The sequence below is a fragment of the Rhinolophus sinicus genome, chromosome 17, assembly GCF_057876585.1.
Source record: "Rhinolophus sinicus isolate RSI-liver-muscle chromosome 17, RSI-T2T, whole genome shotgun sequence".
In the NCBI taxonomy this organism is placed as follows: domain Eukaryota; kingdom Metazoa; phylum Chordata; class Mammalia; order Chiroptera; family Rhinolophidae; genus Rhinolophus; species Rhinolophus sinicus.
The window spans coordinates 205,718,440-205,733,933 of record NC_142517.1 but is presented as its reverse complement, the minus strand read 5'-3'; the positions used below and the strand labels follow the sequence as shown (position 1 = coordinate 205,733,933).

At 38.8% G+C, this 15,494-nt stretch overlaps 1 protein-coding gene across 13 annotated transcripts in view; it reads right to left on the bottom strand.

The window, feature by feature from the left end:
• SP140 (SP140 nuclear body protein) overlaps positions 1-15,494 on the bottom strand; it is a 93,055-nt gene that overhangs the window by 69,531 nt on the left and 8,030 nt on the right. For all 13 annotated transcript variants that reach the window (XM_074314680.2, XM_074314682.2, XM_088794332.1 and 10 more), the window contains exon 4: positions 516-693. In XM_074314680.2, coding sequence (XP_074170781.2) covers positions 516-693 — 178 coding nt within the window. The remainder of the gene's footprint in view (positions 1-515; positions 694-15,494) is intronic.

The following is a 15,494-nucleotide window of genomic DNA, read 5'->3' as shown; positions in this document are numbered from 1 at the left end:
AAAAGAAAATCCACAAAGAGAAATGGAAGTCTTGTCTTCAGTATGCCCAGGACGTCCCACGGCTAATGGGTACCTGCATTCTAGGGCTCCAGAAATTTCTAAAGAACATGGAACAATTTGGAAAGGGAGCAGCAAGTATCTGCTTTTTAAATTTATCCACAACTTTCCTGTCAGTTTCAATAAACTCAGGTTCAAGTGTGTAAAATAAGAGAGCTTTGTAATGAAACATTGCCCAGCTCATATATTTAGATTAATTATAGTTATCAGTGATGTTCTGTATGTATGGAGAATTCCTGCATCCAGTCCTGCCGCATCTCCATCCCCATGCCCCTCCACCAACATTTACTACAGAAGAAGCCATGTTTTCTGTGATGCTGCTTCTCCTGTCACCTCCTTACTTATAAGATGGTGAAGGTCCTCATTCATAGGCGGAAATTTAACCTGTTCACTGCATCCTGAAGTTTGCAATCCTATAGTGAGCAGCTGTTTTTCATGAGGAAATTCTCCTCACTTACTTCATACAACTGCTCAGAGATGTAGCCACGGTCACGGAGGCCCATAAGGACAGGAAATGGCTTCGTTATTGCACTTGCAATCTCCACCTTATTTTCTCTGAAGAGGCTGAAAAGGAACTCATAGAAAAGCTGCTCCTCTGGGCTCTGGTCCTCTGGGTTCTCATCTCCTCTGAACATCCTGAGATAAAAAAGACACAACATAAAACAGACATTGAGTTTCCAAGAGGCTTGTGGTGGCTGGAAGATTTCAGAGATGAAAGATAGTCAATGGAGAGTCAACATGTGTAAAATAGTGTTCTTGTGGGGATACCAGAATAAATGGAATTTATTTACTTAGAGAATAATCAAGGTGCAATAGAAGAAAACAGTGAATTTAAGAAAGACTTGTACGTAGAAGTGAAAGTGCTCATCCCATGTTAATCAAAACTACTGTAAAAAGAGTTTCATGTGAACCTCTTCCTGACCCTGGAGACATAATGGAGATTGGGAGGGAGCTGTAAGGCTGAAAACAGGATTGTTCAAAAGGCAGTACACACAAGGATCTACTCCCTAACTCCTCCCTGACCCCACCACACAGAATGCCTGCATCCAGAAAGGCGAGTAGAGGTTTCTTCTTAAGAAAAATGGAAATGACTCAGAAAATAGACCATTACCTTCACACATTTGGGATTCTCCAAGCAAAGTCCACAGGTTTTCAAGCCAACCTCGTTAATTGGAGTTCCAAGCTAGCTTTTTGATGCCTCACCCTTACCAAACAACAGGCCACAAGCTTTTGTGGAAACCTATCACGTGAAGGAGTACAACCAAGCTGAGCAAAGAAAACAACATGGCCCCAGCGTAACTAGAAATATTACAAGGAACAGGAGACTTTTTCTCAAAAACCAAATATTGTCATACAGGTAGGAGAAGATATTTGCCCAGGCAATCATGAGGAAAAGCCCAAAAAATAAGATAGCAGGCCTGGAAACTAAACTTATTGCTGAAAAAAATTTTAAGTTAACTAAAATAGTTGAAAAATAAAGGGGAAGGAATTTTGCCCCAGAACATAGCTGGAGGGAAAAGAAAAACGCTAAAGGAACAATGAAAAATAAAATAGAAACCCTAAATGTCTTAAAATAGCTGTGCAAGTCTATAGATTCAAAGATAGAATGAAATGATTCAAAATGTACAACCTGTTTAAGTATTCATGTGTGAAGGAAAAATAGTTGTGCAAAGGCTCAGAAAATACTTTGCTCATGTACCCTCTGAGTTGGCCACACAGTTCTCAGTGTTCAATGTTCTTTGCTTCTGGGCAAAGATAAGATTGTATCTTCCTGCCTTCTTGGATTGAGGGGTATCACATTAGCAGAATAATTCAAAGCCAGCATCTAGTTATCCATGCTCACTCTTCCTTTGCTACAGTGGGTGTCACATCAGATGGCAGCTATCCATCAGCCAGAGACCGTGTCCAGTGTGAGAGTTCCCAGAAGCAGAGGCTGGTGACCCACTGAGATTTTGGAATTCTTTATTCCAAGAGAATAATCCATCTCATTCTTATTGACACACTTTCTGGGACAAATTAGTTGATGGTGTACTAGAATAAGAGAATCAAGAAATCAATACCAATAGAGTCCTGGTACAAAAGAAATGGCAGACAACTAAATTCAGTTAAAATACTGATGTCTAAAAATTGTAAATTGTATTTGAGAACAAAAAAATCACATCTCAAAAATTATTTTAGAACAATGATTCTCAAAGAATGGTCCAGGGACCTGTGAACAAAAAAGAGGTGCTATAACAAAGCTGGCAAAATCAATGACCAAAAGTAACCTCACAGGCTAATCTGATCATAGATTCCTAACTGGGCAGGTCATACATCCCAAGCACATAACTTCTGTACTAAAAGGTTTATCTTTGCCTTAAGCAAGCCCTGCCCATTGTTCTTGTGTGTGTAGGTTAACACACCTTTGAAATGCCAGAGTAATCCTCTTTTTCAGACCCCTCAGAGGCATAACCATCCTTAAGGGAGCACGCCATCTTGTTGCCTGTACACCACCCTTACTGTGAATGTTAAACGTTAACTTAACTATCTTGTACCCACCAATGTAAAACAAGTATATCTCTCCATTTTACTTTTCATCCAAGCCTAGAGATTTCCCCACGTTGCTTTCTCCACCTCCTTAATCCACCACCAATAAGAATCTTCCTTATGCTCCCTCCTTGGATTACAAATGTATAAAAAGAACTGCAAAACTGCCACTCTCCAGAGTAGTTTTTTAATCTGTTTGGAGCTTGCTTCCATGTCCTCAGTTTGGCTCAAATAAACTCTAATAGACGCTTGTAAAATTTTTCTATAGGTTTGGATGTTTCTACATTGATAGTCCTCTGGGATTATACAAGTCCCTTCCAGGTGTCACCAACGTCAAAACTGTTATCATAATACTACAAAGATGTTATTTATCCTTTTTCTCTTTCATCCTCTGACAAAGGGGTAGTCATATTTTCCAGAGACTACATAGTCTGTGGCATCAGAACAGATTGAATGCAGAAGAAGATAGGAGAATCCACCTGCCTTCCACTGAACCAGCCATTAAAGAGATTTGCAAAAGTGTAAAGCATTGCTAATCATCTTATTAATTTATTTCATTTTAGAAAACATAGTTATTTTTCATAAAATATGTCATTTATGTTCAGCTAATGAGTTCATATTATTGTTTTTAAACAAATAAATATTTTGGAGTGTTCAGAGTTTTAATTTCTAATGCGGTAAATATCAATAGATATCACCCACATGAACAAAAGCTAGTTCTTTGGGGTTCTCAATGATATGTATTTATATAAAAGGGTCCTGAAACAAACAAACAAAAAAAGTCCTGTTTTAGAAAGAGAGGATATATACTAGATGTAGTAGTAAAATTATACTAGTTTTAATGTAAAATATCAAATTGTATTAAAACTTTTAAATTGAATGGAGGCAAGTTTCACAAACTGAGTTAAATGACTTATTTCAAAGACAGCAAACTCAAATAACAGTTTCCCATTTGATGCTATCAGTTAGACAAATATACATTAGAGAATTAGTTAGAAAACCTAAGGGTAACAAACAGAGTCAAAATAAGATTATAAATCTTATAAAAGAATAAAAGTAAATACAATCTGTTTTCCTTAAACAGAGAAAACAAAGAGGCATAAGATATAAAAAGTGCAAAAAATTCATAAGAAAGAGGGTACATGTCATTTAAAGCAGATTAAATTATCATCTCAAATTATAAGTGACCAAAATAGAATCTAACTACAAATGACACAACCAAAACAAAGTGACATCTAAAATGTTAAAGGTGAAAAGATGGACAAGTTACATAAGACAAATATAAACAAGATAGAAAGCAAAATTTACAAAATCTGTATTTTAAAAGTAAAATTTAAGACTACCAATAGATAAATCTTTCATGGTCATTAAAAACCATTTAACTTCCAATCTTTAACCACTAAAGTATTTTTTTTTAATTATATATGGCATATAAGTTTTACAAATTAGCAAAATATATTCCTTAATAACATTTGATCTTAAACACACAAGAACATGCCCAGTATTTGGCCCTAAATTAATCTAAATAATAATAAGGAGGAATCGAACAGGTTACATGTTCTGGCTATAAGATAATATTACAATAAGATCAAATTTTCATAGAAAAAGAAAGTTTCTTTTAAGAAAAAAATCTAAACTAATGGAGATTTTTAAAGTTTACTAGACTTTTGGTTTTAGCTCTGACATGCAAAGACCTTGGACATCATTAGTCACATCCTTACAAAAACAAAAAAGCTGAACAAACTGAAAATCAATGACTTTTCATGTACCTAGCAGAGACTTGAGGTCACAGGGCAAACTGCTATACCAAAATCTGGATTGATAGGCAAATTTAGAGAATCACAGATAAAATCACCTACCTGAAGCAGAAGCCACTAGAGCCATAGGCCAGTAGGAATAGTAAGATGGTAAATTGCATGAGTTGCTGGAGGCTAAGTATTGACTGCATGAGAGCGAGAAATTCCTGGGACCAAGGCTTAGGATAGCCTCTAACATTTTGTGGATTTCTCCTCTAGGAACCCCACCAGGTAGTCATGCTAAAGAGCCAGATAAATCCCATTGTGCTTCTTGCAAGGGAGGAGGAAAAAAGAACCCTTTGAAACAACCAGATTATTCTCCATAACAAAGGCCGACTCTCCAGAGAAAAGTACTTTACCTAAAACTTATCTGATCTAGGAAAAGGAGAATTACCAAAATACAGACCCTCCTAGCCTTGCAGTCTCATCCAGATGAGGTGGGGGAAGGGAAAATAGCTATGAAACAATTCTAAGAGGCACAGTCCCAGAACACAGTTCCACTAAAAAAACTGAGATTTAATCATAAGATTCTATAATTCTTTCCCTCCAACACCTCACTACTATATCAAAAAGGCTCCAGTAAATAACTGTGCATTATAGCTGAAAATGCTGCAAGGCTCTATTTAAGAAAAAGTTCTTAAGGAAATCCAAAGAAAATACAGGAAACAAACAAAAATAGAGGAATCCGAAGCCTCTGCCACTGACAGAATATACGTTCAACATGGCCCAGCTCCTAGCCAGATTAACATAAAATATCCTCACATTATTCACTTACTTGTCTCAGTTCCTGTTACCTGATACATCAAATCTGGCTTTCAAAAAAAATTACAAGGCATGCCAACAGACAAGGAAATACACAATCTGCAGACACAAAGCTATCATCAAAACCAGACTCACATATGGCAGGTTTTCTAATTATTACACAAGGATTTAAAATAACTGTGACTAATTAATATGTTAAGGGCTCTAATGGAAAAAGCAGACAACATGCAATGACAAAGTAAGGAAAAAGACAGAAACGCAAAGAAATAATAAAAAAATAAAAGGGTAGAAGTCAGAAACACTACAACAGAGATAAAGAATGCCTTTGATGTGCTTATCAGTAGGTTAGACACAGACAAGGAAAGAATAAGTGAGTTGAAGGTATGTCAATAGAAACTCCACAAATTAAAATGCAAAGAGAAAGAAAATATGAGGACAAAAAAACACAACAGAACACACTAAGAACGCTGGAACAATCTCAAAAGTGTAATAAATGTGCAAGTGGAATACCAGGAGAAGAAAGAGAAAAAGAGAACAGAGGAAATAGCTGAAGTAGTAATTGCCAATAACTTTTCAAAATTACTAACAGACAACAAACCATAGATTCAGGATCCTCACTAAACACCAAACTGTATAAATACCAAATACTCTATACATAGTAATGTAATATTCAAACTTCAAAAAAGCATAGACAAAGGAAAAATATTGAAAGAAGCCAGAGGGAGGAGGAGAAAAATATCTTACCTATGGAAGAACAAGGATAAAAATTAAATCAGATTTCTCATCAGAAACCATGCAGGTGAAGAAAGTGAAGAAAAATATTTAAAGTAATGGGGGGGGGAACCACCACAATCTACACTTTTACATTCTTTGAAGTTAACCTTCTAAGAGAAAAAGAAATAAATATTTTCTGAAACAAACAAAAACAGAAGTAATTCAAGATTACCAGTCAAGATGGTGGAGTACGTAAACTGCGCTCACCTCCTATCTGAACCATATTGATTACAACTAAACTACAGAACAACCATCATTGAGAATCACCTGAAGTCTAGCTGAACTGAAGCCCTACAACTATGGACATACAGAAGAAGCCACGTCGAGACTAGTAGGAGGAGCAGAGCCACAGAATGGGTTGGTCCCACACCCACATGTGACCATTAAAAATTGGGAGGGATATCTTGGCTGTAGAGGTCCCTGCGAAGGAGGGAAGAGTCCCAGCCCCACACCAGGCTTCCCAGCCCAGGGTTCCAGTGCTGGGGAGAGAAATCCCCATAACTTCTGGCTGTGAAAACCAGTGGAGTTTGTGGCTAAGTGGGCAAAAGGGTGGCTACAGTCCTAGGCACTCCTCTTAAAGGTTCCGTGCAAGGACTTATTCGCTGAAGGAGTCACTTACTCTGAGATTCAGTGTTAGGGCAGAAGCTTGAAAGATGCCAGGGACATATGGGTGAGGAACTGAGTTGTCTAACTTCAGGGTGAGGGCTAGAGGGACAGCTTTCTCCCAGAGGGAGGAGCTAGTGTAAGCCATTGTTTCTTTGTTGAGCCCTCACCCTGCCTGTATGCAGACATAGGCAGATGTCATAGGTAAGTCTCCATCAAACTGGCTATCACCTTTCATCTTCCCCCCGCCCCAGCTAGTGATTCCCTGAGACCTCACCTACCCAACTTTCAGGCATATACAAGCCACTTTCAGGGGCTTTTCCACACAAACACCTTATCTTAGCTCATGCTACGAATTTTAATAAAATTTCTCAAAGGTTCACAAAACCCAAACAAGCAATATCTGGCTCTGGTGTGTCCTACACCTCTGGCTGAGCAGCCCTATGGCCAGCATGAGCAATAGCCGGCCTCAATTTGCAGATTGGCCTTGAGGTACCTCCACGCCCAGTGCAGGCAGTGGCCATCTTCAGATTGCATTCTGGCTCATAACAGGTGACCCCAGACAGGGCACAGGCTGCAACTTACTTGGCCTCTCAGGAGACCCCAGGGCTGGTATGCCTGGTGGCCAGCTTCAGACCAACCTGAAGCATCACCCAGTTGCCTCCAAGGATGACACACACACCGGGCAGACCGTACAGGCACCAGAGCCCAACTAAAGTGAACCCTGCACTATAGGGTCAGCCCTTGCACCACAGCTCCTCCACTGTAGTCACAGTCAGTCCTCACAACCAATTAGCCTGAGGGTCAATCCTCCCATTGACATGAAAACAGAAACCAAGGGTCAACTACAACAAGATGGCACACACAACCCACACAAGGGAAACACCTGGAGAACCCAGCTCAGTTAACCAGGGAGACCACTCAACTGGGTCCCACAGGACACCTACTACATTAGACCACTCTACTAAGACTGGGGTGCATAGCAGCCCTAGATAGAAACAAACACAAGGAAGCAGTCAAAATGGGGAGAAAAAGAAGCATGTCCCTAATAAAAGAACAGAAGAAAGCCCCAGAAAAAGAACTAAACAAAATGGAGACAAGCAATCTACCATACACAGAGTTCCAAAGACTGGTTATAAGTATGCTCAGTGATCTCAGTGAGAACATTAACAAAGAGATAGGAAACATAAAAATGGAAATAGAAAACATTTAAAAAAAACAAACCGTCAGAAATAAAGAATACAATAACTGAAATGAAGACTACATTAGAGGGAATCAACAGTAGATCAGATAAAGCAGAGATTCAAATCAGTGATTCAGAAGATAAGATAGCAGAAAACACCCAATCAGAATAGCAAAAAGAAAAAAGAATAAAAAAAAAAATGAGGAGAGTTTAAGGGGCCTCTGGAACATCAAACATACCAACATTTGCATCATCAGGGTACCAGAAGAAGAGAGAGAACAAGTAATTAAAAACCTATTTGAAGAAATAATGACTGAAAAGTTCCCTAACCTGGTGAAAGAAATAAGATATACAAACCCAAGAAGAGCAAAGAGTCCCAAACAAAATGAACTCAAACAGGCTCACACCAAGACACATCACAATTAAAATGACAAAGGTTAAGACAAAGAGAGAATCTGAAAAGCAGCAAAAGAAAAGCAGTTAGTTGCTTACAAGGGAGCTCCCATAAGACTATCAGCTGATTTCTCAACAGAAATTTTGCAAGCCAAAAGGGATTGGCAGAAAATATTCAAAGTGATGAAAAGTAAGGACCTACAACCAAGATTACTCTACCCAGCAAAACTATCATTTAGAATGGAAGGACAGATAAAGTGCTTCCCAGACAAGAAAAAGCTAATGGAGTTCATCACTACCAAACCAGCATCACAGGTAATCTTAGATGTCCTTCTTTAAGATGAAAAGAAAAAAAAATAGATTAAAAATATGAATAATAAAATGGCAATAACTACATATCTAGCAACAATTACTTTCAATGTAAATGGATTAAACATTCAAATCAAAAGAATGGGTGGCTGATGGATAAGAAAACAAGACTCTTACATATGCTGCCTACAAGAGACTGACTTTAGATCAAAAAACACACAGAGACTGAAAGTAAAGACATGGGGGGAAAATATTTCATGAAAATGGAAACAAACAAAAAAAGCTGAAGTAGGAATACTTATACCAGACAAAATTGACTTTAAAAGAAAGGCTATAACAAAAGGCAAAGGACCCAGTAATCCCACTTCTGGGTATTTATCCAAAGAAACCCCAAATGTTACTTGGAGGGATGAATGAATCCATATGTCCATTGCAGCATTGTTTATGATGGCCAAGATATGGAGGCAGCCTGGGTGTCTGTCAATGGATGAGTGGATAAAGAGGAGGTGGTACATACGTTCAATGGAATATTGCTCAGCCATGGAAGGGAATGGGTTCTCACCATCTGTGGCAACATGGATGGACCTGAAGGGTATTGTGCTGAGTGGAGTATATCAGACACAGACAGACAGATACAATGTGATTTCACTTATATGTGGAATCTAAAGAACAAAATAAATAAACAAATCAGAAACAAACTCATAGATACAGAAAATATCTTTATGGTTGCCAGATGGGAGGAGTTTGGGGGTGAGTGAAAAAGGGGAAGGGATTAAGAAGTACAAATTGGGGGGCAGATGGTGGGTCAGTTGGTTAGAGCGCGAGCTCTGGGCAACGGGGCTGCCAGTTTGATTCCCACATGGGCCAGCGAGCTGCGCCCTCTGCAACTAGAATGAAGTCAATGACCTGCCGCTCAGCTCTCAGTTGGCCACATGACTCAGTTGGTTGGAGCGCAGGCTCTCAACCACAAGGTTGCCTGTTTGACTCATTGAGTCCCACAAGGGATAGTGGGCTGTGTCTCCTGCAACTAAGATTCAACATGGCCCTTGAGCTGAGCTGCCGCTGAGCTCCCGGATGGCTCAGTTGGTTGGAGCGTGTCCTCTCAACCACAAGGTTGTTGGTTGGACTCCCGCAAGGGATGATGGGCTGTGCCCCCTGCAACTAACAATGGCAACTGGACCTGAAGCCGAGCTGCGCCCTCCACAACTAAGATTGAAAGGACAACAACTTGACTTGGGAAAATCCTGGAAGTACACACTGTTCCCCTTCACCCCACTTCCAAAAAAAAAAAAAAAAAAAAGTACAAATTTTTTGTTACACAGTAGTCATGGGGATATACAGTAGAGCATGCGGAATATAGTCAATAATATTATAATAACTATGTATGGTGTCAGATGAGTACTAGATTCATTGGGGTGATAGGAGGAGAATTGGGGGGCAAGGTATAAAAGGTGAAGGGATTAAGAAGTACAAATTGGTAGTTACAAAATGGTCATGGGGATGTAAAGCATAGAGAATATAGTCAATGATACGGTAATAACTATGCATAGTGCCAGGTGGGTTCTAAACTAGTCAGAGGGATCACTTCTTAAATTATATAAATGTCTAACCACTCTGCTGCATACAAAAAATTAATGTAAAATAATATTGAATGTCAAAAGAAAGAAAGAAGGAAGGAAGGAAGGAAGGAAGGAAGGAAGGAAGGAAGGAAGGAAGGAAGGAAAGAAGGAAGGAAGAAAATTCTCTGAGGATATCCTCTGAAAGAAATGCTTTAAAAAGTTCCATATGCAAAAGGAAAATGATACGGGTCAGAAGCTCAGATCTACATAAAGAAAGGAAAAACTTCAGAGAAGGAATTAAATGTAGGCTCAATAAAGTTTTCCTGTTCTAAATTGATCTAAAGATGGTTGTTTGCTCATTGTAATAATAGTAACTATGTGGTTGTAGCATTTGGTTAAGTGAAATGACTTATAGCAGTGTTTTAAGAAAACGAGAGCTATTTTTGACTTTCTGTTGTAAGATGAAAGCACTGAGCATGAAGCAGTACACCATAATTTAAAATGGATATGACTAGTAATAAGTAGTTATTGCAAACTCTGAGGACACAAACAAAAATGTTTTAAATGAAGTATAATTGATCTATTGAGAGATGAGAAAGTAGAATCATAGAGTGCTCAATTAAAACAAAAAAAAAAAGAAAACAGAGGGAAAAAAGAAGGAAAAATAGAAAAAAGATAAATACAATGAATAGAAAACACTTATAAAATTGTAGATATTAATCCAACTACATGAATAATCACTTTAAATGTTCATTCACATTAATTACATTAATTAAAAGAGAGAGCTTGACAGATTAAAAAAAAATCAGAGATAGGGAGGAAAAATGGTGGCGTGAGGTGAGCCTCTGTAAAGCACCCCTGGAATTTACTACGAATCGAACAACAAAAACTCCACAAAGGACTCCCTGCACAGCAGACAGGCAAGACGAAGAGGCCGACTACTGAAGTCACCTACAGGTGGGAGATTCCTGCGAGTGGGGGGAGGAGGGAAGGGAGAAGTGCGGAGACAGAGCCTCGCAGGCACAGGACGCAGACCTAGCTCAGTGCTCCGAGCTCGCTGCTTCCCGGAACTACCGCAGCTGTGGGAGAGGGAAGAACTCGGACTGCTATGGCTCCGCTTGTGGCCCATAGGGCTGAGGAGGCAGCATATAACATGGCTGAACCCAACGCTCACGGCAGAGACCTTGGAGAAAAGACTGAGGGAAGAAGGCTGAAAACGGTGGTTTAAGCCCTCACTGCCGAGCAGAGAATGGAGCCTTAGGCACTGAGACTAGCTGCCCCCTCCCTACCATACCAGAGCTCGCCCTGCCCCCACCTGCCCGGTGCTAGAAGCGGAACAGTAGCAGTGTCAGATCAAAAAAACAGAATATTTGCTGTTCTGAGAACTGTGGACCGCAGGCACAAATTCGCAGCCCAACTAGTTCCAGCAAAGGGGAGGGAGCTGTGGAAGCGGGACCAGCTGTGGTAGTGGTCACCACCATTGCTCTCGGTCACCTCTCACAACTCACCCCGTCCCTGACCCCACCTATCTGGACGGATCCCTGCAGGAGTAAACAGAACGGCTGAAACATTCGGGCTCTGAATCTGGAGCTGGAAGAGCTTTGGAACATCAAAAGCTCTCCGCATACCCACCGGGACCCTGCGCCCTGTGACCTAGACGAACTATTAACAGAGGAGAAGCCCATCTCTCAGGGAATCCCCCCATTGTGTGAGAAGCTGGAATACTGCAGAGAAAACATAGCACTACCGTGTGGGAGAAGAAAAATAAGTTGCAGTAGGAGAAAAAATAAAACATTCTACCAACAAGTACTGGAAAACAAAAGAAAGACCGCTTCCTATCAACCTGTTGCAGAAGCCACTCCTGTAGGTGTCTAGGAAGAGAAACAGTAAACCAATAATTGCCATAAATAACCAAGGCAACAAGATAGCTCAGAAAGAAAGTCAAAAATCTCCAGAAAAGGCACTTAAAGATACAGAAATATGTGACTTAAATGACAGAGAATTCAAGATTGCAGTTCTGAAAAAACTCAACGAGATGCAAGAAAACACAGATAGGCAGTTAAATAAACTCAGAAACACAATCAAAGAACAGCATGAGCATTTTACGAAAGAGATTGAAATTTTAAAAAAGAACCAAATAGAATTTCTGGAGATTAGGAACTCAATAGAAGAAATTAAGAATGAAATAACCAGCTTAGGTAGTAGAGTTGACCAGATGGAGGAAAGAATCAGTGACATAGAAGACAGAAATCTGGAAATTACACAGATGGAAGAAGAAAGAGACTTGAGACTTAAAAGAAATGAAAGAAGTCTACAAGAACTTTCTGACTCCATCAGAAAGAGCAATATAAGTATAATGGGCATACCAGAAGGAGAAGAAAGAGAGAAGGGAACAGAGAATATATTCAAATAAATTGTCGATGAGAACTTCCCAAACTTGTGGACAGAACTGGACCCTCGAATCCAAGAAGCAAATAGAACACCTAATTACCTCAATCCCAACAGGCCTTCTCCAAGGCACATTGTACTGAAGCTGTCTAAAATCAATGACAAAGAAAGAATCCTCAAGGCAGCCAGGGAAAAGAAGACGGTAACTTACAAAGGAAAGCCCATTAGATTATCATCAGATTTTTCATCAGAAACTCTACAAGCCAGGAGGGAGTGGAACCAAATATTCAAACTATTGAAAGAGAGAAATCATGAGCCAAGAATAATATATCCAGCAAAGATATCCTTTAGATATGAAGGAGGAATAAAGACCTTTCCAGACATACAGAAGCTGAGGGAATTTTCTAATACACGACCTGCACTACAAGAAATACTAAAGGAGGCTATTCGACCACCATCAACAGGGACAATTTGTGGCAACCAAAACTCAAAAAGGGGGAGAGTAAAGGCCTGAACCGGAATAGGGGAATGGAGAAAGTAAGCATGCTGAAGATAATGGAATACTCTAAATATCAAACTTACTTTTACATAAACTTAAGGGTAGCCACTCAAAAAAATCCAGAACTGAAATATATACTGAAATAAAAGAAGAAACAGAGGGAAACATCATAGAATACCAACACACAGAAATAATAGACAACAACAAAAAGGCAAAGAAACAATGGAGACACAGCCTTACCAGAAAACTAAAGATAGAATGACAGGAAATCCTCACATATCAATAATCACCCTAAATGTAAATGGACTGAACTCACCAATAAAAAGGCACAGAGTAGCAGATTGGATCAAAAAACTAAACCCAACCATATGCTGTCTCCAAGAGACACATCTCAGCTACAAGGACAAGCATAGACTCAAAGTGAAAGGGTGGAAATTGACACTCCAAGCAAATGGTGCCCAGAGAAAATCAGGTGTAGCCATAATGATATCAGATGAAACAGACTTCAAGGTGAAAAAGATAACAAGAGACAAAGATGGACATTTCATAATGGTGAAGGGGACTGTACAACAAGAAGACATAACAGTTATCAATATTTGTGCCCCCAATCAGGGAGCACCGAAATACACCAAGCAACTACTAACAGAACTAAAGGGAGAAATTGACCAAAACACAATTATACTAGGGGACTGAAATACATCATTGACAGCTATGGATAGATCATCCAAACAGAAAATAAATAATGAAATAGTAGCCCTAAATGACACATTAGATGAAATGGACATAATTGACGTTTATAGAGCACTTCATCCTAAAACATCAGACTATACATTCTTTTCTAGTGTACACGGAACATTCTCAAGGATAGACCATATATTGGGACATAAAATCAGTCTTAACAAATTTAAAAAGACTGAAATCATACCATGCATATTCTCTGATCACAAGGCTTTGAAATTGGATATCAACTGTAAAAAGAAAGCGGGAAAAAACACAAATACATGGAGACTAAACAACATACTTTTAAAGAAGGACTGGGTCAAAGAAGAAATTAGAGGAGAGATCAAAAGATACATGGAAACAAATGACAATGAAAATACATCCTACCAAAATTTTTGGGATGCAGCGAAAGCAGTTTTAAGAGGGAAATTTATCTCATTACAGGCCTATCTCAAGAAACTAGAAAACTCCCAAAGAAATAACCTCATGTTACACGTTAAAGAACTAGAAAAAGAAGAACAAGTAAAACCCAAGGTCAGCAGAAGAAAGGAAATAACAAAAATTAGAGCAGAAATAAATGAAATAGAGAACAAAAAGACAATAGAAAAAATTAATGTGACAAAGAGCTGGTTCTTTGAGAAGATTAACAAAATTGACAAACCCTTGGCTAGACTTACTAAGATAAAAAGAGAGAAGACACTAATTAACAAAATCAGAAACGAAAAAGGGGAAGTTATCACGGACACCACAGAAATACAAAGGATCATCCAAGAATACTATGAAGGACTATATGCCACCAAATTCAACAACCTAGAAGAAATGGACAAGTTCTTAGAAACATATAGCCTTCCAAGGCTGAACCACGAAGAACTGGAAAACCTAAACAGACCGATCACCAGTAACGAAATTGAATCAGTCATCCAAAACCTTCCCAAAAGCAAAAGTCCAGGACCAGATGGCTTCACTAATGAATTCTACCAAACCTTCAAAGAGGATCTAATACCAATCCTGCTCAAACTCTTCCAAAAAATTGAAGAAGAGACAGTACTCCCTAACTCATTTTATGAGGCCAACATTACCCTGATACCAAAACCTGGTAAGGACAGCACAAAAAAAGCAAACTACAGACCAATATCTCTGATGAATACCGATGCAAAAATCCTAAATAAAATTCTAGCAAATCGAATACAACAATGCATTAAAAAGATTATTCATCACGACCAAGTGGGGTTCATCCCCGGGGCACAAGGATGGTTCAACATACGCAAATCCATCAATGTGATACATCACATAAACAAAATAAAGGACAAAAATCATATGATTATATCAATTGATGCAGAAAAAGCATTTGATAAGATACAAAATCCATGTATGATTAAAACACTTAATAAAATAGGTATAGAAGGGAAGTACCTTAACATAATAAAGGCCATATATAACAAGCCCTCTGCTAATCTCATAATTAATGGTGAAAAACTGAAGCCCTTTGCTCTATGTTCAGGAACACGACAGGGCTGTCCCCTATCACCTCTGCTTTTCAACATAGTGTTGGAAGTCCTTGCCAGAGCAATCAGGCAAGAGAAAGAAATAAAAGGCATCCAAATTGGGAATGAAGAAGTTAAATTATCACTCTTTGCAGATGACATGATGCTATATATAGAAAACCCTAAAGACTCCACCAAAAAGCTATTAGAAACAATCAACGAATACAGTAAAGTTGCTGGCTACAAAATCAACGCACAAAAGTCCATTGCCTTCCTATATACTAACAATGAAATCTCAGAAAAAGAAATACAAAAAACAATTCCTTTTCCAATTGCAACAAAAAGAATAAAATACCTAGGAATAAACTTAACCAAGGATGTGAAAGACCTATATGCTGAAAACTATAAAACTTTTTTGAAAGAAATTGAAGAAGACACGAA